This window comes from Cyrtonyx montezumae, unplaced genomic scaffold, assembly GCF_038088225.1.
Source record: "Cyrtonyx montezumae isolate F1298 unplaced genomic scaffold, pur_monq_1.0 scaffold_7, whole genome shotgun sequence".
NCBI lineage: Eukaryota > Metazoa > Chordata > Aves > Galliformes > Odontophoridae > Cyrtonyx > Cyrtonyx montezumae.
The window spans coordinates 34,071,764-34,096,072 of record NW_027072078.1 but is presented as its reverse complement, the minus strand read 5'-3'; the positions used below and the strand labels follow the sequence as shown (position 1 = coordinate 34,096,072).

The 24,309-nt window shown below is 41.0% G+C and overlaps 2 protein-coding genes across 3 annotated transcripts in view; both read right to left on the bottom strand.

The window, feature by feature from the left end:
- Nucleotides 1-24,309, bottom strand: part of MBD5 (methyl-CpG binding domain protein 5) — a 322,289-nt gene that overhangs the window by 34,027 nt on the left and 263,953 nt on the right. The gene's annotated exons all lie outside the window — the stretch shown is intronic.
- Nucleotides 1,518-19,566, bottom strand: LYPD6B (LY6/PLAUR domain containing 6B). 2 transcript variants are annotated; one of them, XM_065750669.1, is made up of 5 exons: nt 19,379-19,566; nt 4,868-5,018; nt 3,662-3,760; nt 2,704-2,834; nt 1,518-1,883 (listed from the first exon to the last, which is right to left on the bottom strand). In XM_065750669.1, exons 2-5 carry the CDS (start codon nt 4,980-4,982, stop codon nt 1,719-1,721), a joined length of 510 nt encoding a protein of 169 aa, XP_065606741.1. In that variant the 5' UTR covers nt 4,983-5,018; nt 19,379-19,566; the 3' UTR covers nt 1,518-1,718. The 2 variants fall into 2 exon arrangements, with proteins under 2 accessions (XP_065606741.1, XP_065606740.1); XM_065750668.1 differs by lacking the exon at nt 19,379-19,566 and adding an exon at nt 19,165-19,197.

Below are 24,309 nucleotides of genomic sequence, written 5' to 3'. Positions count from 1 at the left end.
AGGAACACAGTTCAGCAAAGAGGAGCAGCTGAAATCCATTTGATTCAGGATCATATAAAACTATCCTGATAGCAATCTGGAATCAGTACCCAATGGACTGTACCATCAGTGAGTTTGCAGTGCGAAGAACATAAGCTAGAGCATGAATGAAGAAAACTGTGCACCAGATGTATTGTGGACTGTACTCAGCCTGTGTACAGGACGAGAGGGAATGGCCACAAGTTGCGCCAGGGAAGATTTAGATTAGACCTGAGGAAGCATTTCTTTTCTGAAAGAGTGGTCAGGCACTGGAATGGCCTGCCTAGGGAGGTGGTTGAGGCACCATCCCTAGCGCTGTTCAAGAAGCGTTTAGATGAGGTGCTAAAGGACTTAATTTAGTAGTTGGGTAGAGATAGTGATAGGAGGATGGTTGGACTAGATGATCTTATAGGTCCTTTCCAACCTTATGAACTTATGAACTTATGAACTTATGTGCAGCTCCAACTACAGAGCACTGGCTGGAAGGGGTGGGAGCTCACTGGATCAGCCTGGGAGCACTGGTTTGCACCACAGGCTTCACAGAGGGAAACAAAGGTTCCAGAACATCTCACTGCTGTATTTACAGCTGTTCATCTAATTGATGAACTGCCATCCAAACGACAAGGATTCAAATAGTCATAGCTGTGCAAATAAACCATGTTAACCACTTAATACTGTAAAAAAAAAAAAAAAAGGAATAGAGTTTGGCTTTTCAAGTGCTGGATCAAGTTCTGTCCAGAGGCCTGGGATACCCAGCTGCTGACTTTTGGTCCATCAAGGAGTAACATTTCTGGGAGAATCTTCTGCAAATCAAGGGAGAACACAGTAGAGTTCTCTCCTTACTTATACAAGGGCTCACTTGCTGTTTTCATGGTAAAGCAGCTGCTTGACTGTAGCCACAATTGGAAATTCATGGCATTACTGCCATGTTCATATAACAGAGGACTCAAAAGCTGAGTGAACACTTGGGGTGGGACTCTATGGCAAGAAAATATTGCCACTGAGGACAGTAAAGAATTCTGCGTTGGGTGCTCAACCAGTTCATCCTTTTTAGACAGAAACTCTTACCTAATTTCATATCATTTTATAATTCCAGTGCGAGACATTTTAGAGGAAAGAGAGGTATAAAGTACCATTTTATTTCTCATAGAAATGATAGCTCTGATCAAAACAGAAAAGCCTCTCTCGTATGTACTCTCTATGAAGACCATAACAATAAGCTTACACAAAGCATACAGCCTTTCATGTGTAGTGATAAACAGCTTAGAAGCAGTTTCCATTAAAATACAGTTTGGTACATGGTCCACTGAGAGCTCCCCAGTCTCACCTGATTTTCTAAAGAAACCCTTTTTATTTTGTTCAAGAAGCACATTAACCTATTGTTCACTGTCATCATAGAACAGTGAATCCCAACAGCTTGATTCTGCCTCACTGCCTAGTCACCCGTGGGTTTCCTGGTGTGAATTTTTTTGTGTGCATATCTTGTTTTTCTTCTTTAAATACTGCGGACCATTTGAAATACCTTCAACAGAACATCCAAGGACTGCACGATGTACATACACATCTTCCCACTGTCCTCTCACATTTTATGCAATTGAGACATCTCGGTGGTTTCTCCTTGAACGTACTGAGCTCCTTACAATTTCCGAGGACCCATAAAGGCAATCCCTCTCCAGCAGGTGCAATGGGGGGATGCTGCATCATGACAGTGCAATTGCCACGAGTGACACAAGCACTGCAATGCTGACCGTCCGCCGGCCGCCATCCGATGTCCTCCGCGCGTGCAGCACGGCAAATACTGCGTTTGTGTTATTGGTTGGGATCTCCACGTTGCAAATCATGCCTTCACAGCAAGAAACACATTCCTGTTGAGAGAAAGGAGGTCACTGGACACAGGGCAATTCAGCAGTGGCTTCTAGAGATGCACCATCTGCAAGATGATGGCAAAGGATAACACTTCACCCAGCAGCCGGCCCCAAGGCAGCAGATGCAGTGCTGGTGTTACAACTTCTCCTCCAAACCATGCACCACAGCTTCCCCAGAGTAGCAGAGTTTCTAAACTTTCAGCAGGTTTTAAGCTACAGAAAAATCACTTTTTACCTCTTCCAGATTTCTGCCATTAATCTAACATGACAAATGATGGTTTTCTTTACAGCACTTTGTGAGCTCCCATTTGGGAATTATTCCTCTCTGATAAATGATTTTGGCTTCTGTTTTTCACAGTTTACTTGGCATAGCTTTTTGCATCTTATATTTTCCTTTAAGTGCACGAGTTCTTTTTTGCCACATAAAGTGTGTTACTCAGACACACGTCTGGAGCAGCTGGGTCCCAGAGTGGCTTGCCCAAGTGCATCACAGCTGCAGCACCATGAGCATCAACACAGCCTGCACAGCCTCGCTGGGTGCCTTAGTCAGAACTCAGAAACCAAGATCCATGCATAGGATGCATGCCAGCAATGCCCCAGAAAGCTCATGTGCTTCTACAGAAGTGCATATTACACCCCATCACACAACCTCACAAATAGTGAAGCAGGAGGAAAGGGGTAGTCATGTTCCTATTGGTGAAACTGGATTTCTATCGTGAAGTTCTGGTGAACACATGCTGGTATATGCTCTTCAGCTCTGCAGGAAAAACAACTACTGAAACAGAACCCTTGAAGCCAACATGCTGCTCCCAGTACTTACTGTGTGACCACTTTCTCTGTGATGATGGCAGCCTACAAAATGGCATTCATCCCCAGTAGCACATTTTTTGGTGACTGATGTACTCTTCCCTCTGTCTGTGAAGAGATGAACTGTCAGACAGTACTGCGTACCTACAAAACAAATTTTTAAATGTTGACTTTCAGACAGTATGCACTCCTCTACAGGGTTCAAGAACTTCACGTGATTTAGGAAAATATTCCCATAAAATCTACTCATGTGGGTTGTTTAAAGCCATTTTTCAACTCACACAAAATACCACGGAGCAAGAAATTAATTAGTGATGAAATCTTAAGCTTAACTGACCCTTAATATCTCCAGAAAACCTGCTACCACTCAAACCACATATTTGCTCTACAGACTATACATTTATCTTCCATTTTCTACTCTTTCTTGCTGCACATTTTCTTCTTTGTTTCAGACATTTCCCTCATTCCTCTGGTTCATTTCTTTCCCTTTCCCACCGTGAACACCGCTGTGAAGAAAAATGAGGAAACATATTTCCATTCTTTTCTTCATATCTATCATTCTCTCATACAAGTATGCTCCCTAGTCATTCAGGTCTTGATTGTCACAAGTAAGCCTACCATGACCACAGTACCTTAGGATGTTATCCAAAGAGAAGGAGATGAGGCCAAGAAGGCAATTCTCAAGGTTTTTGATATAACATCCTCAAGATTAATTCATAGGAAGTACACACACACATATATCTACTTCTATATATACATATTAATTTTTGCATTGTTTCTTTGCACTCTGAAATGGTCAGATTATTAAACTCAGCAAAAATCATATGACTCAGACTCACTAATAACATAATTGAGGGCATCACTGTGTTGGTATGTTAATCCTATTCAGTTAGACTTCAACAAGACGGCTGAGTCAGGGAGAAACAAGTTTAACTGTGGAGGAGGAAAGCTCTTAGCTCAGAAACACTTACTTTCAGGGCACCACCGATCTTCAGCCCATCTGTTACAGTTGTAATTGTCCACCGCATTATCACAGGTAAAGCACTTAAAACTGTTTGGAAATGGAGTGGCTTTGAAAGTATTAAAATACAGTAAGTTTACAAAAACAAAAGAAAACCAAATGCTCAAAGTAGCAATGTAAGTGCTTGCACACACACACACACACACACACACACACACAAACGTGTTACGTACATGTGCATTTTTCCAGTGATACTTCACTGCTAGATAAATGCATCCTATAACACAAGTTTCACTGAGAGCTTTTAATTGGTTTTGCTATGCCTGATCTTTAAAATGCTTCCTCCTCTTTTCATCCTCTCACAATCCAGAATACCTTTTAAGCATTGGTGGGAAAAAGAGGTAAAGAGAGAACGTCTTATATATATGCATATGTATATATGCACACATTATAATACATCCGACTGTATGTTTGTGCAGATACACAATCTACATTCCTTTGATGCAAAAACTACACCTTCAAAACAAGCTTCTGGTCTTGATCTTCAGCACTGGAAAATCTGTTCCCTTCAACAAATGGATCAAGAGGATTACTTGAAAAGCTTATTTACATTGCATATATATAAAAATGAATTTAAAAAGCAGAGTTCCCTGGATGCACCTATAATGTATCAAGTTTTAATATCAGGGAAGTCTTCTCTTAAGTGAAGGGATAGAATACTTCTGATGTTAGATAAGAGGTGAAAGTATGATGCTATTAGTGACAACTGGATTCACAGGTCTCACAGCGTTTTTAATTATCTTCAGCTTGAATTGATTGCACACTGCACATCTATTCTTCCCCTTACAAAAACACCAACAAGATTAAAGACAAAAGACACCTGTTCTGTATTCTTTACAAGAAATCTACTGCATAATGTCACCTGCAGGGAGACAATTCAGAGGCAGAAAAACATCACACTTAAAATGTGAAAACTGTTGCTGTGATGAACTCTAGTTCAGTGCTGCATTCAACAGCTTGCTTACTTTCAGGCAACATAAATTTTAGAAATAAAACTGCTCTGGGTTGAAAGGCAAAAGTTTTACTTTCAAAACCCAATCCTCCATGTTTAAAGAAGAAAAACACCTAGGAAACAAACTACTGAAAGCATATGGAAACCAACTAAAACATGAAGTTACTAGTGTGCACACAAGAAAAGCATTAACTGTCTACTTACGATCTAGTGGAGGTCTCACGTTGTAAAAGTTGATGTTCTTAGCTGAAACCCAGTTCCCTGAAAGGATGAAGAGAGGAAGAAAGGCTCCAAACAGTGTGTGATAGAACAGCAGCATGCTGAATGGGGCACGTGAGAAGTAGAAGTCTGAGGCCTAGGAAAGAATGGGTAAACACTGTTTATGGGGAATCATAAACAACAGCACTTTAACAATAAATTAATTCTGAAACCTTGAAAGTTCTGTCTGTAGATCTATACTGTGAAGACGGCTAATGCAAGCAAGCATACCTCGTTAACAATGAACAGCTCAAAGCTGAGCAGTTACTGCCTTCTGCTGGCCAAGATCCTGCACAAAGTACTCAGATTTCCACAAATTTAAGAATACTGCCTGTTTAATCTATTTGTCCTTCTAAGCAATCTTACAGATGCCTTGTAATCACTCCTAGACATCAACACCAAAACAGAGATCCTCTATATTCTGTTTGATTGAGACGGGTTGACTAAAGACAGCACAGTGCAGACAAATTTTGGTTTTAAATCCAACAGCCTAGAACACAAGATTTAACCCATCCAGTTCCTTAACTGATACAGATCAGTGTATGTCTATTGACTTCAGGTAAGGGACATCATCTGAATTATAAATGCATTTATCAGTTGTTGGGCATTATCCATCACGAGTGTAAATAAGATTTATTTTAAGCACATTCCAAGGAAACATTGAAGACGTTAAGTGATGATGCACATGTTTTGGAGAACTACATAATTCAGAGAGATGAGACAGACTCTGGGTGTGCACTGTGCATTTCTTCAGTGCTCTCTATGTTCTCTGTCAAAGCAGAGAAGAGCTAATCTATTAACTTTTGGGTCAGTTTGATATTTAGATGTACATATGCATACATGTGTGGCAAAATGTAGTGATACAGGTCCGAGTTTCAATGTTAAGAAGTAGAATCATATTAAATGGCACTCAGCCCATGCAAACTCCCAACAGGATAAACAAGACTGAGTGGAGGCTCCAGCTAAACCAGATACATTGCTTTGAGATGCCAGGTGAATTCATTCAGAAATCCCTGCAACCCTGACGTAAGGATTGCCACCGATTGGTACTGCATCTAAATCAGAGCAGTTGGAAAGGTGTCTTTCTAAAAAGGGTGAACAGTGCATGAGAGATGGGTTACTGTGGAGATAGTAAGCGTGTGCAATTCTTATTTTCCCAAATCTGTCACCACTACAAAGGAAAATCACTGAACAGTGGAGAGTGATTGGTGCTCAGGCTGGTGCACAAACAGGGCTTGGACCTGGTGACCCTAGAGGCCTTCTTAATGATTCCATGCACTACATCATGTTGCTCTGCAATTTCAAGTGCTACCCTGACACAGATGTACAGATTGCTTCCCTCCCGTGATACCCCAATGTCACAAAAGAGAAGTAAAAGACTAACTGGAGAAGCAATAAGACTACTCAGCTCTTCCATGAGGACTAGTGTACTTTTCTTGTAAGGGAAAAGCACTTTGCAGGTAATTATCTGGGTGGGACCAGACTGTACCAGATGAACATACGTTTCATGCTCTGGAGATACCTATCAAATCTGTTAACACATGCTATGACCAGAATAGAAGCATTAAGCAACAATGGGGTAATCTGAAATAGCAAAGTCAACGATCAGCTTCCAGATTAGAGATTATTAGCAAACTATGAAGTAATCAGGTCCCCCACAGCTTGTTATTTAATGAATCAGGAACATGAAAATGTCAGCCTTTTTAGGGACGTAAAATCCAAAATAAATCTAAAACATAGTTACAGTTCTCTCCAGTTAAGCATATGTTTGCACAGTGATATTACATAGCACTGAAGACAGTTTATATCACTCTTATCTCACTCACGCATTTCACATGTACACTTGGCTTTCATTGTTCTCTTGAATTTGTTGAGACATAAACCTGTGCACTGTGACTTGATGCTTTTCTCCCACAAAACAACTTTTTGTCCCACAGAATTCCCATCCCAGCTCCCCAGACACCTTCTTTTCTTTATGGACACTAACTGTCCACATTATCCAACCCCACACTTGTGCTTTGAGATATTTTTTATTGGGTTTCAACACTCTAACCAAGAGGAAGAGTCATCATAAGGCACCAAACGCTTCCATTAATATCATAACTATTATTTCAGATGAGTTGAAGCATTAAAGTCAGTGTCGTCACAAAATGTCACAGGTAACAGAAGCAAGCTACAATATCACATACAACAGCTGTGTTCAAGAAATGTTTGGACGTTGTACCAAGGGACACAGCTTAGTGAGGAAACACCGGTGGTATGTGGATGGCTGAACTGGATGATCTTGGAGGACTTTTCCAACCTTGGTGATTCTGTGATGAGCATATTTTCTATACACTTATTCTTTCCATGAAAATAGCCACTCTTGGAAATCTTTGTGTTCTTACCCCCCAAGGACAGTACTCAGTCATTTACAGAATAATTTAAGGTCCTTCATGCCTACAGGCTGCCACGAGCATTTCTGGTAAGAGCATGAGATGAATTTCTTTTGACCCTCTAAAACCATCACCCTCCCTAAATTCCCTCGCAGTACAGACTCTGCTGGTGTTTTTTTGCATGTTACAAGCAAGTCACTTATTAATTGGCAAGCCACTTTTAATCAAGTTGGAAGTTTCAGCATATTTCAGGCAGCTCAAAAGCATTTAATTCTCTCAGTCTTGCTCTGCAGAAAGACAGGGTGCTAAATCATTTCTCTCTTCCACTGTTATTTTCTACAGTTTCTTCTGCCTTTATGGGCAGCCTGGTCTGTAACCTGATCTGATGCACCTGGGGAGCAAATCAAAGGCACAATTCCACTTGTGCCAGCTTTCTACAAATTCAAGCTCCCTCCGACTCCCCTCCCCAAGTTCCTATTGCTTTCCTCCAGAGCAGCTCACACCAAATGGAAAATTTTAGAGAAAAAGGCTAGCGAAAAAACTGGTCTTCAGCTGGTGTAAAGCGCCGTAAATTGACCTCACCATGCACTATACTCAAAGGTGTCCTTGTTTGCTAACCAGGCCAATAAATAATGGATGTTGTTTGAAATAGTCCTAGTTACACAGCTGCACCAGAAGGCATTTTCAAATGAAATAGGAAAATATTAGCAAAAAAAAAAAAAAAAAACCATAATAAAATAAACCAACCCAGCTTTGTTATCTCACCCAAAATCTTTAAAATGCTTATTTTCTTCAGGGTCTCTTATCTCGACTATGCTCTCATATGTTATCTAGCAGTATGAGCAAACACTTCATTAGGCACAATTAGGAACTCTCATTAATGAAAGAAAAAAAAATCTGTCACTCTGTGGAAGATTAACTTATATAAACAGGAGAAAAGCTACAGATAGCATTCATGGGGCAAGGGCAGGTGACCCGAGAGGGAAGGGCTGTGAATGTGGGCTCTGTAAGGAACTGATAACTAAGGCATGTCTCAAGAAAATCATGAGGATAATGGCTGAATCGATACTCCAGGAGATTTATTTTACAGAGTGTAAAGGAAGAGTAGGAAGCGATGTGCTCCATTTCTGATTTTAATAAAATTCAGGTCTGTCTACATTGTTTTTCCTGGCAGAGTCTATGGAGGATTAGCAGATTTAACGTCAGATATGGAATGCAAATGAAACTTCCTCTTGTCATTTAGTAAGCAATTTTCAGGTGCTATTAGATAATTGCAAATGCTTACATAAAGCTTATTAAATACCACTTCAGGACATGAGAGCTGGAAATACATAGGCAGAAAGGTATGTATGGTAAGGGCTGAAAGAGTTACAGCCAACCCTTGACATCATCAGGTGTTCCCTATATCAAATCAGAAAGGGTAAAACTGACATTTTCACTTATGTAAAGGGAGAAAAATAGCTCCTCAGCTTCCTTGTTTCCTACAGGAGTGCTACCATTCTCATGTATTTTTTTTCTCTATAGTCAATTTAATTTGATTTCTAAAGCAGCACTTACCAAACTTCAAAACTCAGAGAGTGAATAAATAGATTGAGAGAAGCTTGATTTTCTGTGGGAAATGAGTACGCTTAAAGTACATTTTAAAAGGGGGAAAAAGGAAAGACCAAGAGGCCCCCAAATACTACTACAGATGTGCAAAATAAACAAGTTACACAACTTACACAAGTTGTACCCTTTCTCATTTAATAAACAGATGTTTCTGTTTTTCCTTACAGCATGTTAACATTAGAATGCAAAAACAAAGGAAAAGTTTTTGTATTAAACATGTAAGTACGATTAAGAACACTGACAGAATAGGATTTATGCCATCAGGATTGTTTTTAAACTCATTTCTTTATTTTTACCCACAGTACACTTAACCATTCCTGGAATTAAAATTGGTCTTAATTACAAAAAATTGCAGAGTTCTTTACCTAAGGTCTTATAAAAAAAATGCAGATCCGGTAATGACAACACCATTTCACTGAGGGTATAATGCTGGCATGGCAGGTAGTGATGCAGACTTTGAGACACGTAGGCGTCTGAGTACTGACACAACATGGGCAACAGCAACAGCTTTGAAAATGATGAATGTGATAAACCTCAGTGATACCACAGAAGTGAACTATTTCCAGGGACAACACATGGATTTGTTCTAAGCTCACACAAAAGAGAAGGTCCATGGGATGAGAACTGCATTATAATTCGTCTGACGCCTCACTCCTTCTATAGCCAAAACTGCTCAGCAAAGAGTAGTTTTGAGCACTGACATTCATTTTAATGTTCAGAACACCTGATCATACTTGAGAAGTAATTTGTTCTGTCTAGAAATCCATTAAGACATACATTTCCTATTTCCTTTGAGTATAGAATTTCCTCCAACAACTGCACTTTGTTAAAGCTGGGGATAACCATAAGTTTTACACTTAAGCTTGTAGCAGCTTCTTTATATCACACATGAAGTGGTTTTAAATCTCTCTCCCACCTGTGCAAGACTGAAAATGCGCCCTCAATATTACTCTAGAGAGAAGAGGAATAAGCAGTGCTTTAACTTGCCTTGAAGAAAAATCAGATGAAAGGATTAACCTGCATTTGTTTTATAACTACTTCCATCTTATATACATACCAACTTCCTACATATGACAATATAATTTTGCATTTTTCCTTCCAATAACTAACTTTCTGTAATTCTATCACAAACTATGCACGATACACATAGTAACACATGCCCAAAACTAACACCTGCCATTCTAGGCAATAAAGCACAACACATTCTATGCAATAGAAATGAGAACCTACTCGATTTCCACTGGGGAAACAAACACTACTCTCCCTTTCAAACTAAAATTTCAAACTGAGATTTGCAAAGAAAGAATTCACCAGGAGAAAAGACGGTTTGGGTGTAGTCCTATTTCAAATCTGAGATTCATCATCGTCCACCTGAATCTAAAAAGGCACTGTGGGAGCAGGTGAATTAGAAGACATGGCAGCTTCTGCATCACAAAGACATTCTTCACAAGCTTCTTGCTCAGCGTATTTTAGAGCTAAGATTTAAGCTGCACACCAGCTGAACTCATAAACCTGGAAAGGATGCTAAAACCTCCTCTAACCCAACCTCGATCTGTGCTGTTAAGTTCACAGCTGCCAACCTTTACTTCTTCATTTCAGGGCACAGGGCAAGTTTAAAAGTCAGTTGTGAAGAACAAGCAGTCTGTCTTCACATTGAACTCACCGCAAAGAAACTTTTGTTGGTAGGTAATATGTCTGCAGCAAGGAGATGGCTCTCCCTACACAAATTACAGCAGCTGAGAAAACAAACTGCACCATCTCTCCCAAGGTGACATTAGTGCTCCCCTTGCAGTACACTGCTGTCAGCCAGCACTGCATCCCATTTAAACAACATGTCAAAAGCACCTGGATTCACGTCAAGAGCTAAGACATCCCATTTTTAAGAAACTCTTTATTGAAGAAATGTTAAGTTTAAAAGCAGAAATCTTGTGCAAGTTCTACTGTCATGGCCTATATGATCTTCCCATCTCCTAAAAGGACCAACTTTCATTGCTGGAGGTGGGGAAAGGGGGAAATTCTGATTGCTGTCAAGTCACATAGAATACAATAGGAGCAGCTATCCAATTAAGGCCTGAAATTGTATTGCCCACAAACCTGCACTGCAGCTCAGTAGTGTCATACATCATGCCTAACATCGCTAGCATTGTAACATAACTAGTTCTGAACAAAAAATTAATCATAGTGTCACTGATTACACTTCAGAAAAATGCTTTGTGCACAGAATCCCCTCCCTTCCACATCACTGATCCTTGCAGTTGCTGAAAACCAAAGAAGTATTTGAGTAATTGCCATTATTCTGCCTTGCCCTATACACACTGACATAACATCTTGAGCAAACAGTTCTGCAGGTGTCATTTTCAGCAGATGAGCTCAAACTGTGCATATTCTCCCATCTTTTTCTCTCAAGTCTCATACTACTTCACTTTAAAGCAATGGATAGTTGAAATATGGCTCGATAGAAAGTAAGGATTTTCCATTTGGATAGATTTCTTTCTTTCTACGCAAGATACAGCCACTAATGGATAAGAAGAGAATCCCACTTCCAAGACAAGGTTTTCTGTTTGCAGTGCTCCTACAATTTGCCACCAAAGAGGGAATTGAGAGGTTGGCACTGGTACCTTTTAGGAAAACATTAATACACACGACGGAATATAACTTCACACATTTTACAGCACTGTCTTAAAGGTTAACTTGGATGACACGCCCAGGGTATGTGAGCTCTGCAAAAGCAAAAGATGAAGCAGGGTGAAGAGAACAAGGCTTTATTTTTCAAAGGGCACTCACAAAGCATTTTCAATTCCTTAGGCAGATTCAGTCACAAAACGAATTAAGAGTCATTTGTTTGTTTTGAAATGCTTCAAATGAACTAGGCTTAATAAATTGCTGACCCCACCGGTCTGACCTAGTGTAAAAGAGGCATTTGCTTCCAATCATCACCTCTAATCCAGGCAGCTAAAAGCAGCAAGAAGCAAATCCCAGTTTTTAGTAGATGAGAACTATCACCCACGGGCAGCATTTGGCATGATTTGTTACCTGAACAGCCCCAGCCAGCTTCCTGCTGTAGTGAGAGAGGAGCGATTTGCTCTCATTTCAAAGGGAGGGACAACACAAACAGAAAGAGCTCCTTTTCACAGCTTCACAAAAGCCATGTTGACATATATGCCATACCTTCAACTGCAAAATCCAAATACTGCACTGTTCTCTTCCTCTAAGGCTCAAATTTCTTGAGTAAGAGCGTAGAGCTTCCACATCTCAGCACAACTTGGCATTAAGCATTAATACTAAGCATTAATAACAAAATACTGGGGGGTTGGGCTAGGTGTTATCCAGAGATCCCTTCCAACCCCTACAATCCTGTGATTCTGTGAAAGTGTGATAATGTATAATTAAAATCAATTAAAAATCATTAATTTTTGTCCAGTTTTGCTCCAGAACTGGAAGGCCATCACTGTGTAAGCAGCTGAAAGGTCATCTCACTTCCACCAGCTCACAAGTACTTGTTCATCTGCTAGCGTCTCAGCCTTGAGTGTCATCTTAGAAAACGAACCATTCCCAGGATTCAGAAGGAATCAAGCATCCTACACCTCTGGTCTCCTCGTTATTGCCAGGGATGCTCATATAGCATTTCATGGCCTTTTTCATAACATACTTCCCTAAAGAGTCACTAGTTTTTTTTTTTTTGATGCACAGCGTGCAGCACAGGAAGCCATCCATTTCCTGTACCAGGCATTTTTGTCAGGACATCACAAAGTTGCCCCTGCTCCTCCTATAGCCTATATCCCTTCAGATATCTTTCCCACTTATGCAGCCTGCTCTCCAAGAAGAAATCAGCTTTAGCTTCTGGGTGCAGAGCTTGCATTCCCAAAGCCTCCCATCACTCCACCCCATCAACTCAATGCAGGAATAAGACACAACATGGGAAGCAAATTCTAATCTGTCCTAATGGATAGCTTTCATCCAATTAGAAGAACAATAGAGACCATGTGCAGTCTCAGCCTCTGCATTTATCTGCCCAGAAGACATTCTTAAATACACTGAAAGCACAGGCACAAGTAGCAATAGAATGCCAGTGGGCAGGGAGATTTATTTACCCTATGTGTCACCAGTAGCACAGTGCACAAGACTTTATGTGACAAATTAAAGTTGACGATTCTTCTGTTTCCTTCATTTCCTGCTCACAAATCAACAGCAGTGCTGAACAGAAAAGCACTATAAGTAGAAAAAAAATCTCGCTTTCCTGACAGCAATAAATCCCTGGCAGTCAAGGCAGCCTTGGGTAATAGCCATACAAGTAAGTATTGTGTTCCAGGAGCAAGTGCCAGCTTCTATATCTGAAATCTCATCAGTGGTTTCTTCAGAGATTTATGAACTGGTATGGGTGGGCTAAACAACAACTGAAGAGCCAAACTGGATGCCCTTTTTTTGGCTGGTAATTCTCCCATTCAGAACAGAGCAGACACACAGACCTACATCCACTGCATGCAAACCATGTGGTGTTTGCATGCTGCCCCTCAAAACAGATTAACAATTCAACATAAAGTCTGAATAAGTTGTTTATTGTAGGTGTTTCTCCTTACTGTGCTTCTCCTGCTGTACAGGGCAGTTCTAAGAACTGCTGGATGCCATTTCAGTAAGCTATCCATATAAATGAATGCAGATGAAAACTTGTCTTGCTACTATTCCACTCTAAACAGAAAGCAATTCACCAGGGAAAGCAGAAATTGTACTCCTTTTGTGTGTGGGAGCTCACATTCTAGCTCTTCGCCATCAAAGGCCCCATGCGCTTTTTCATAAGCTTACTCAGAAAATCCTTTGTGTAACCTCAAGCGTATTTTAGGCAGATAGGTCATTACCAAATTAGCACTCAGGTACGTTGGAAATGAGGGCACAAGAAGGAAGGAAGAAAAAAAACACTAGTAAGGAAAATGAAGCCACTAGCAAACACTAGTAAGAAAATAAACACCAATATCTAATATCAAAAACTATCCCATACACTTCAGCAGTAGTAACAGATGACCCTTCCATTTAATGGCCACTCACTCATCTGTACAGATTTCCCTCAGCACTTGCAAACAGTCTATGAAAAGTACAGAGAAAGATAAGGAAACACATACGTTATCCCATAGCAATTTGCAGGGTTTGTAGGATTTTAGATGCGTTATTTGTTGCCCCTTTGGATTGACAGGATGGAAGTATTTGTGTTGAGAGACATGGTTTAGTGAGAACTATTGGCAATGGTTGGACTGGAGGACCTTGTGGGTCTTTTCCAACCTCGGTGATTCTATGATTCTATTTGAACATGTCTTTCGATGCTCTCCCTTCATGGATGAGTGCAGGATATATTCCATGTTTTTTGCCCCGCCAGGTTTCTTCTCACTCAACAATGAAATGTCCCTTGGCTGAGAGATGGTCCTGAGCTGGGTGATGAAGCAGGAGTTAGGAAGCTCTCTCTTTCCCAGAAAAGCCCAGAAATAAGATGTTTCAGGAAACACAAGATGATCTCAGATCACAGGGATCACTTACCCCATGTTTATTTATTCCCCCTCCAGCACTTCAGTGACTTTCTGTCAGTGGCAGTGTGAGGCTCTGTGTTTAACTGCCTAACTGAAGCACCCTGGGCTGTCACTTTCTGAACCAAACTAGAGTTCTGGCAATTGCAGCATCCCATGGCAATAAATTCCAAAGCACAACTACATACCTTTTGGAAGTACTTCCCTCCCTTTCTTTGAAATGAGCCACCTGCTTCATTTATGGCACCTAGTCCAGGAGTAAACTATTCTTTACCATATTTTCCATGATTTAACGGTTGCCTGCCACATCCCTAATTCAGCTGCCCCCTTTTCTAAGCTGAAAAGCATAAACCTTACAGAGACGATGAAGATCTCTGTTTATTGTCCTCTGCACATTTGTTGTTCACAGCATAAATTCTGCAGCCAAGGGAAAAGCACCCAGTGAGCAAAGCCTGGCTGCACTGCAAATGGAGGCAGACAGACTTCAGTCCTACCCTGCAGCCAAATGTGACTTTAAATCTAAACTGAAGAAAAATTAATGCCCATTATGGCTAACTTTTATTAACTATATTCCTTTTTAGAGGTTACATGTCTGCCAGAAATGGTAGATCAAATCCTACATCCAGCAACTCCTCAGAATGCATTCTGTGAATATCAACAGATGAATGAAGAGTTTCAGAGGGAACACAGTAGCTTATCATTTCCACTCTGTCACTTCTAACATGATCCTTGCACGGATTATGAAGAAGTTGACAAGCAGATATTAAATCTGCACACAAATGAAACATTTTCAAACTCAGATCTTCTGTTCCCAGTGTCAGCCTGGAGCAACGTTTTGTGTCTTAGCTACATATGAACAGTATCAAACTCCTCAAACACGGGAAGGATCAAAAAGAACATCCTTTCAGGCTCTTAATTATCCCTTCTCTAATAAATAGAGGCTAGGTGTGGAGAATGAAGGAGGGAAAACAGGGAAAAGAAATGCAGAATGGGCTGCATCAATAAAACCGATCAGGACAATTAAAACATGGACAGGGGGGCCAGGACAAGTTCACTGTCTGAGGAGCTAGGAAGTGAGATGAAATCAGCGAGCTTTAGAGCCTGAAGTATAAGCTGAAGAATTTTACAGAACTAAGTTGCACAGCAGGTGGCAAGCTACCCTTCCATAATAGCAGGCAGAGATAGGAAGCAATAAACTTTACTACAGGAAAAGAGAAGTTCAACAGTCTTTTGAAGTATGAGAGCTCTCTTGCTGCATTTCTGAATGGGCATCAGGCGTTCAAAGGAAGGAATGGGAAAAAAGAGACAAATCTCCTGAAGCACTCTGAGCCAATGCTTAATCATTTGTGCCATCAGTACAAAAAGGGATGCTGCACCATCAAGAGTCTCAAACATGGTGTTTTCAAGAAATATCTATGCTCCTTACCAGAGACACACAGCAGTGTCCACAAAGCAGATGCAGCAGCAGAAGACAACATAGCTCACAACAAGAGGGAAATGTGTCTAACTCCCAGCACTGCCTGGTGAACAGAAGCCTCATAATGCACAGCTCCTACACGTGATGGAATAGTAAGAATAGCTGTAATCACACATGCAGCTGTATGTCCTACTCAAGGATCCAAAGGTAACTGAATATTCAATAGTACTGATAATAAATACTGCTCGCATTACAGGTATAAATCCTGACCTTAGGAAATGTGCTCTTAATAACAACTGAGCAGGCTATTTGACCACACCAACTCATTAGTCTGTAAGAGGTGGTTATGTTTGTTTAACAAAACAGATCAGTAGCTGAGTTAAACTGTTGAGCACAAAGCTGCTGCAAAACAAAAAAACAAAAAAGTCTAGAAAAGACAAGAGAGGTTACCAGAAGAAAGAAAGGCAGAAAGCTAAATCTTTTGAATGCAGACCAAGACAGAGCACACTGCAAAACAGACACTGCTTTCCTCCGCCCTGCCTCCATTCTCTTTTCAAAACCCTTGGCCACCTAAGTACTGATCACCTAATTAAAGAAACAAGCACGGTCCTCTTTTGGATAATTGTTGCTGTCTACTGGTAATACAACATGCATTCCTTCAGTCAATAAGTGCATACTGCAAGGACACCAACCAGCAGTAACACAGTACCATTACCAGCCTGCTGGCAAATGCAGCTATCCAGCAGAATCCAAGTAATTCTCAGTCCTGCAGCAGAAAGATACAGAATGGAAAAAGAGAGAGCAACTCCCTCCTTCCAAGTGAGGAAGAACAAGACATTGCTATAAGCCCTGGTGATACCTGCTGCCAGATTTCTCCAGTGCCCCCTGGTTTTGTTTGGCTGTTTTCGAAAACTCCTTCCATCAAACATATCAGGAAGATACAGGATGAGAGACTTCTAATGCAAAACAAGACTACAGGTTATACAACCACAAGCATTGCTGTTTAAATGATGATTGACTCTCACACCCTCCTGGTCCTAGGGAGAATCTGCTGATCCAGTCAGGTCTGCTGATGTACAACTGGGTGCAAGCAGAGGCTCCAACTGGAATGCCTGAGAGCATGATGCTGATTTGCAATTATAATCTATATGTCACTTCCTCACTTGCCACACCAATGTGAATTACCTCCTTGATGTTCTCTAGTTGTACGTCTGGCAGCGCATCACCCCGCTCACTTCATCCTGTAATTCCACCCGTAAGAAATGTTTGTGTCTGTGCCTGACCTTTAATTTGTACTGTTTCCTTGAAGAGTGGATTGCAGGTTAGAAATACAGTCGGATGACTTCAAGGACGTTGCTGGGAAAACACTGACAATAGGCCTAATGAGGCATGCACAGGTGGATGGCAGCCCCAGACCTGGGGACAGACCTCCTACTGGGCAGGTACTTGTCTACTTCTAAAGATCTGACAGCTGCTGGGCTTGCCACGTGCACAAGCAAGTGGCAATACCTTCACGATGTCTGTGCAAACCATGTGCCTGCAGTGAGTTTCCCTTATCCAGCAAAGTGCTAACTCCACATTCATCCTTTGTGAATGTGTCAGTGCTGGAGATGAAACCTCTTCACAGTGAAGTCAGACCAGTAGAACACAAGCCTTAACAAATAAAACTCCCAGTTTAACACTCATTAGCCCATTCCAATGAACCCAAAAGCACAGCTGCAGCACAACAACAAATAACTAAAAGCATAGTGGGAGTATTTTTAATTCAAGAAGAGACTAAAAAATTCTATGCTTTCTACATAGGGTACAGAGTGAACTTCAGAGCAAAACTACTGCTCTGTAACCTTTGCCACAAGCGGAAATCTCAGTGGTTTTTTTTATCCCTGAAAAACAATTTCACACTGAACACAGTGAGGTGATGCTGCAGCATGAGACAAATTCCCCCAGCTCTTATCAGGCAGTGTGTAGGCACCATAAATTGTTGTGGAAAGATAAAGTTCTCCAGCTGCTCGTGGTTGTTACTGTCAGCCAGAATGAGGGCAAAAGTTAACACGCCTGGCTTATGCATAAAGTCTTAGGGACTGGTTAAGCTGAATCAAGAACAGCTCACTGAAAGCAACCGGAGTAATCAGTAACTAAAAGCAAGAAAGTTAATTCATAGTTGTACTAATTGTTGCACTATCCTCTCCAGGATTTATTGCCAAGACAAAAGATCAAGATAATTTTATTTTTTAAGTTATTCACAGTGTGACCTAAGGACACTTGACAAAACACTTAAGCAGGCACTTGGTGCTGTATAAAACAAGGAAAACTGAGCATAATGCCAGTTTAAGAGTTGGCAAAGCCAGACCCAATTTTGCAGGAGGCGTCCATTGGCAACCATCAATCCTGTGCTCTTATAGATATGAATTTAATTTTACACTTAGTCGCAAAGGAAGCAAGTTTGTTGAAACACAGCCAAACAATAACTCAAATTCCTGAAAATCTAACTTACCATTCAGAACAGGAGGAAAAGTGCCCAGCTGATGAACACAGGAACCCATATCTAGCAACATCTCCAGTTAGGGTTGGGTGCTTTGCATTTCTAACTGCCCAGAGCTTAGCACTGGCATAAAACTGCCAAAGCCAGTATCAGTTTTTTCCTCTACTCACATGGCTGGTCTTTACAAATAACTTTTAAAGATAAGTGGGATCTTTCTTAGCTTGTCTCAGCTATAACACACCGACAGTGTCTGACAGCTTCAGTACAGCATGAAGAGAAAGCTGGAACGCTTCCTGCACACTTCCATGCACATTCCAACAGGGTATTCACACATACTGGGCTGAGGGACACAGTTCATCCCAGCAGTTTTTGGTTCCATCTTTCAGCTTGGAGACCTGGTGCTTCTCTGCTTTATTCTGGGGACACAGAGAAGAGTAGAAGTGCAGCAATTCTGCCGACAGGATCACCTCGTGGGCCCTATGTGATACAATCCTATAACTTGTCAGAAAGCTCCAACACTGGAAGCGCTCCAGAAACAGGAGAACTATGACAGATACGCCAGAAGGCTGGCCTCTCTTCAAAGGCTTGGAAGAGTGGGCTAGGGAAAAGAGGGGTGGAGTGATGAAAAAAATAATCCCATCTTAATTATACACACAGCTTAAGGATCCCATCTACGTGAAAGCTCTCCGGCTTTGTACCACAGATACCTCCAGGGCTCAGAAAGCTGCCTGGAACAGACAACTCTTGGAATGATTCTCTCCTGCGTGGCTCCTAAGTGGCTGTACAGTGAAAAGGATGAGGGAACAAAAGGCACAACTGCAGAGGAGCAGCCATACAAAGCTTTTACTTACCAGAAAACATCTGCAACTCATCCTTGAAACGCCAACCACTAAATCACTGCCTTCAGCAATGCACTCCTGTCTGCATTCACAGGTGTACTTGGAAATACATCCTAATATTCAGTCTAAAAACTCTTCTTCTTTGAAATCTTACTTTTCTCACTGTTTGAGCCTTTCAGGACCAGGCTCTCCCCTGCTTCCTGAAATACTCACTCCTATTACTTACTTTTGACTTTGAAAAACCCACACTGTGCTCCTTCTTCAGTTATTATTTGGTTAGCTCTTCCAAGCTTCTCTTACAAAAGGCATCTTCTACTTCGGTCATTCTTGTTCACCTCCTCCAAACTCCATCCACACCATCTAAAACAAATAGAAAGGCACATGTTCACGTTTCCTGACAAAATGGCAGGGTTTTAATGAAATACCTGCTTTTAAAATACACTAAACTGATTTTTCCACTCTGAAGTTAAATATTGCTGGAAACAGTCAAAGGTAAAACAGTTCCCAAAACAATCTTCCAGCAAAACTCTCTTCACCTTTTCCTGAACATTTGTAAGGCCAGCAAGACTGAATGTATAGATTTAATGGATGCATTTTCCTCTGCGTGCGGTTGGATTTGCTTTTGTGTTTCATAAATGTGACAGTACTGCATGCCAAGCAAGCTTAAAACTAGTAAAGAGTTTGATTAAGAAAAGCCAGGGCTTTGTGACACAAAATTATACAGGTGATAAATTAAGCAGAAGTTTTGATTTGGGATTTTTCTAGATGATGGCATTAAGGCCTCCAGTACACCCAAAGCAAAGCCACAAGTCACGTGCTTCACACCCATGCATTTTCCATATCCAGAACACTGGTAATATGGAATCAAAGATATTTTGCTGGGCAACAAAAGGTTTAGAGTTTCATACTCTGAACACATATTTTATTTCCACAGTTGGTGGAGATGCTGGTATCTCATTCCAAGGTGTCGAAGACAGAATGGACAGGGAAATGCCTTTTCCTGGTTGAGATGAATTTCAAATTTATTTCTAAAATGTTGGCATTGGAGAAAATAAAGCCCTCTTTTTTTTTTTTATGTATTATTCCATTCATCTGAAAAAAAGAATAAATATCAAAGATTAGTTAAAGCTGCTTATTCTTCAGGTAAAAATACAAGTCCCAACCACTAGATACATTCATTATACAGGGATAACAACACAGGCCAGACTTAATGCTTTGAGCCATCTGGATGCATTTTAAATTTATATTGGACATACATGATTATTTCTTTATCTTGAAGAATCAATACAGTCGATACGGAGATGTTGCCATACCAGCATAATAAGGAGATAAAAGAAAAAATTGTTATAATTCCACTGTTGGCAACTGTTATAAATAAGGCTGAGAACGGTTTTGGCAGCACAGAATGGACTGCTGTGATGGAAGTGTGGATGAACCCAAAGGAAAGTGTTAGGCATTTTTTCCTGACTGGAAAGCAACTGCTACCCAAGCCAGGAGAAGGTTACTTTCATCCACACACTTCTGAGTCACAAATACAAGGTGTGACAACTGGAGATCTGCATAACTCGCCAATTGGATATGAAAAAGGTCACAAGGCATTCATTCTGCTTCTTCATTTTCCTTTCAACACCTGTCATTATAAAGGCATGCTACCAACATCAACCAGCATGTCTACAGAGGTGATAAGGACAGTAAAAACGCCTGACATAGCTCCGTGCCACCCACAAGGGTGGAGGAAGCTCTCAAGGCTCCTAAACAGTTCACTGCTGGCAGAGCATTAACGTGTACAAACCAAGAAACTGCATTAATTTTCACATAATCTCTTGCTGTCATCTTTGTAATTTCTGTAGAGACAGCAAATAGGACACGTAGCACCGTGAATCAGAACGGGTTCCTTGGGTAATGGTGGGTGGCAGCATTTGCATTTTTCCTATTGCTCCATCCTTACTTCCAGGGAATGAGGTGGGAACCCCACTGTTTTGGGTTGGCAGAACACATAAGTGACATATCTTAAGGTCAAAAGCTTTTTCTTTTTTTTCCCATTACACCATCAAAACAGTATTCAAGACACAGAAACAGTATTTATTTACTGTCTCGCTTTATTGAGACGGGGTGGGTCTAATTCCTTCCCCAACTCACCAGTTTCAAAGGCCAGAAGATTATTATGAAATTAACAGATTGCAGAAATCTGGATGTTCCATCTTGTTAAAGATTTCTCTTTAGAAACATACCCTACCTATCTTCCACTCCAAAAGTCACCTTAAATTTAATCTTCCCTGTAGAGTGTGAATAAAAACTGATATATGACATCAGCCTCTGCTTATTCAGATCTGGAAGGCAATACAAAAAACCAGAGCCCCAATGCTTGTGTCTCTTTGTGTGCTAACACCAAGTGCACCTTGTTTTGTGCCACTGGCAGACTGAGCCATAAAGAGCCCCTGCAGCCCCCCCAGCCACAGCACACCCAGGCAAGGTGTGAGCTTAAGGTTTTGTGGCTGTTTGCACAGGCATTTACACAGCTGCAAAGCAAACACCGCACAGGGACAGACAACATGGTGTTTTATGTGGTCAGAATGCTACCTCTGAACCTCACCCCTCAAGCAGTCTGTCTGAAAATAAACTCGGTGCTCTGCCTGCTGTTTGGAGCTGGTCCCTGGCTAGCTGGTTCGCATTCCTCACGTGCTTTGGTAATAGATCAATAAATACTCAGCAGGTCTGCCTGCCTTCAGACACCTCGGTGATATAAATGCTAGACACAGATGAATGCAGACTGCACTGTACTAAAGCCTGTGGGGTTATGGCTGCAGATTTATGGCAGGTCGTGTCACTGGGCTCAAACAAACTGCTCTGTGAGGCCCAGGCTCCTTACTCTCACCTATTATACTGGAGACATCGTTGCTGAGCATAGCTATTGTCATCAGTCCATGTGCAAGACGGTGCGGAAGCTATTCAGGCAGGTAAGGCAAGAAAGCACAAGCAAGAAAAGGACAAGGAGGCGTGGCTTTAAACTAAAAGAGGGGAGATTTAGCTTGTGGTACTGGTGCTCAGAGCTATGGGTGCCCCATCCCTGGAGGTGACCAAGGCCATGGATGGATGCTGGGCAGCCTGAGCTGGGGAGGCTGTGAGGTCCCTTCACGCACCGTGCTCCTTTAGCCCATTTCTTGATGAAGGAGTCACAAAGAAATGAGATGTATGCTCAGAAGCTGCAAGTGTGGTCATGTCTTCTAGTCCTCACCCACAATAAAACATACCCGAATAAAAGTGACCCAAAGACTTTATCCCCCTTCCTTAGCCTCCATTTTCAGTGAAGCAGTAGCAGACCTAACCAAAGACAGAAGGAAAAGGCATAAAATGGAGGACAGGAGACAGCTCCACAAATGTCATTAGTTAGACTGGGCTTTGGCTGCCAGGGAATTGCAGCGGATCAAATGAACGATTGCTAGGTGCTGGATTTGTGATAAATCTGTATAAAGAAGCAAAACGCATTTCTTGGTCTGAATGTTCAACTCAAAGACTGCATGAAAATCTCCAGTGGTGTCTGCATCTGTTGTTCTGCTGTGTTAGTACGCAAGACATCTATGGTAATCATTTTCAAAGCAGGACTCACCTACAGAGTCCATTCAAAAAAAAGAAATGAGGCACTCACTGAAAGGCACAATGACTTGAAAGAAGTTGGTGACATTTGATTTAGCTCTCTGGGGTGCAGGCATCAAAGATAACATGGAGAAGAGCAGGCAGGCACGTGCAGTGAGTCTGCTGCTCTATCTAAGGGGAGATAATACTCAGAATGTTTCCTCTTGCACCACAAACTATTTTGAAGTGGTCTTAATTTAAGTGAAGAGGCACTTGCAAGCTCATGCTCCACTGCATGTTACTGACTGCTTCAATTCTTTCTGTATCTGATTTTGAAAATATTTATTTATTTATGAACTAAAATGAATAGGAACAAAAAAAAGGTAAGAAATAAAATGGGAGGGAAAAAGGAAAAAAACATCCTGTTTTTGCTTAGAGTAAGAACAAAATATGAAGAGCTAAAGGGTCATCAGCTCATTGAAATTCCAGTCTCTAAAATCAGCAGCAAGATTCCTCATCAGCCTCTATAGGGCCACCATTTAACTTCCAAAAAAGAAATTCTATAGAATTAAATGTTTACCCACTTGCAAGCACAGAAGATAATTCTGAGTAATTCACTGCCACCACTCCTTTTCCTACTTTTACATTAAAAATATAATTTAAATTTCATTTTACTTTACATCTATTGAGAGGATGGAAGGCTCTGAAGTCACCATCTAAAAGTGATTTAAAGTACAACCGTGTGCTTGAAATAAGCAGAAAGTTCTGAATAGAACCTTCCCAATTAAAGACATTAATACCCAAGAACTCAAGAATGTAACAATTCCAGCAATTGTAATAATAAAAATAATGATGTGGGATACAAGCAAATAACAAAATGAAACCATTTCCCATGGACCAGATTGGCACAGAACTACAGCTGAGATTCCTTTCTGAGGACGTCAGCTCTTTTCCATAAAACCAGAGTCCAAAGAAAGTGGAAGAAACAATAGGGATATTCTTAGCCACTTAAACTAAAATAAGATGAATCTCCCTTGATATAAGGCAGACGATATAAATCATCAACAACTTGTAAGAATCAGAAGGAAACAAATGATGAGGAAACCAAGGCAGTGGGTGACTGTGAAAGCACAGCTGAAGAGAGCAAGTCAGAACAAAACCAAAAGACAAGACAGCCTGCACTGAAACACGATGCATTTAGATGTGGGTGAACCATACCAGAATCTCTTACATTTGACCACCCACTGGAGCCTGGGTGTCCCATGAACCTTCCCTCCCAGCTGCTGTGACCAATGGCAGTACTGCTTCATTAAGACCTGAAGGAAGGTAGTGTCACCAACGACAATTTTTTATCACTACAGATTCATTTTCTTTGCTCAGTGCTCATTAACCACAGTCATCCTGAGAGGAAGTTGCACTTCATATATTTTTCTAAATGGACAGAAAGTTTGCGTGATTGCACTGAACCTTCTGTAATGCCCTCCTATCTCCTCTTTGTAAAAAACAAAACAAAAAAACCCACTCGTGAAGTTTTACAGCAAAATACAGCACTTTCTAGGAATCCTAAGCATGGTGCTTCTTGTA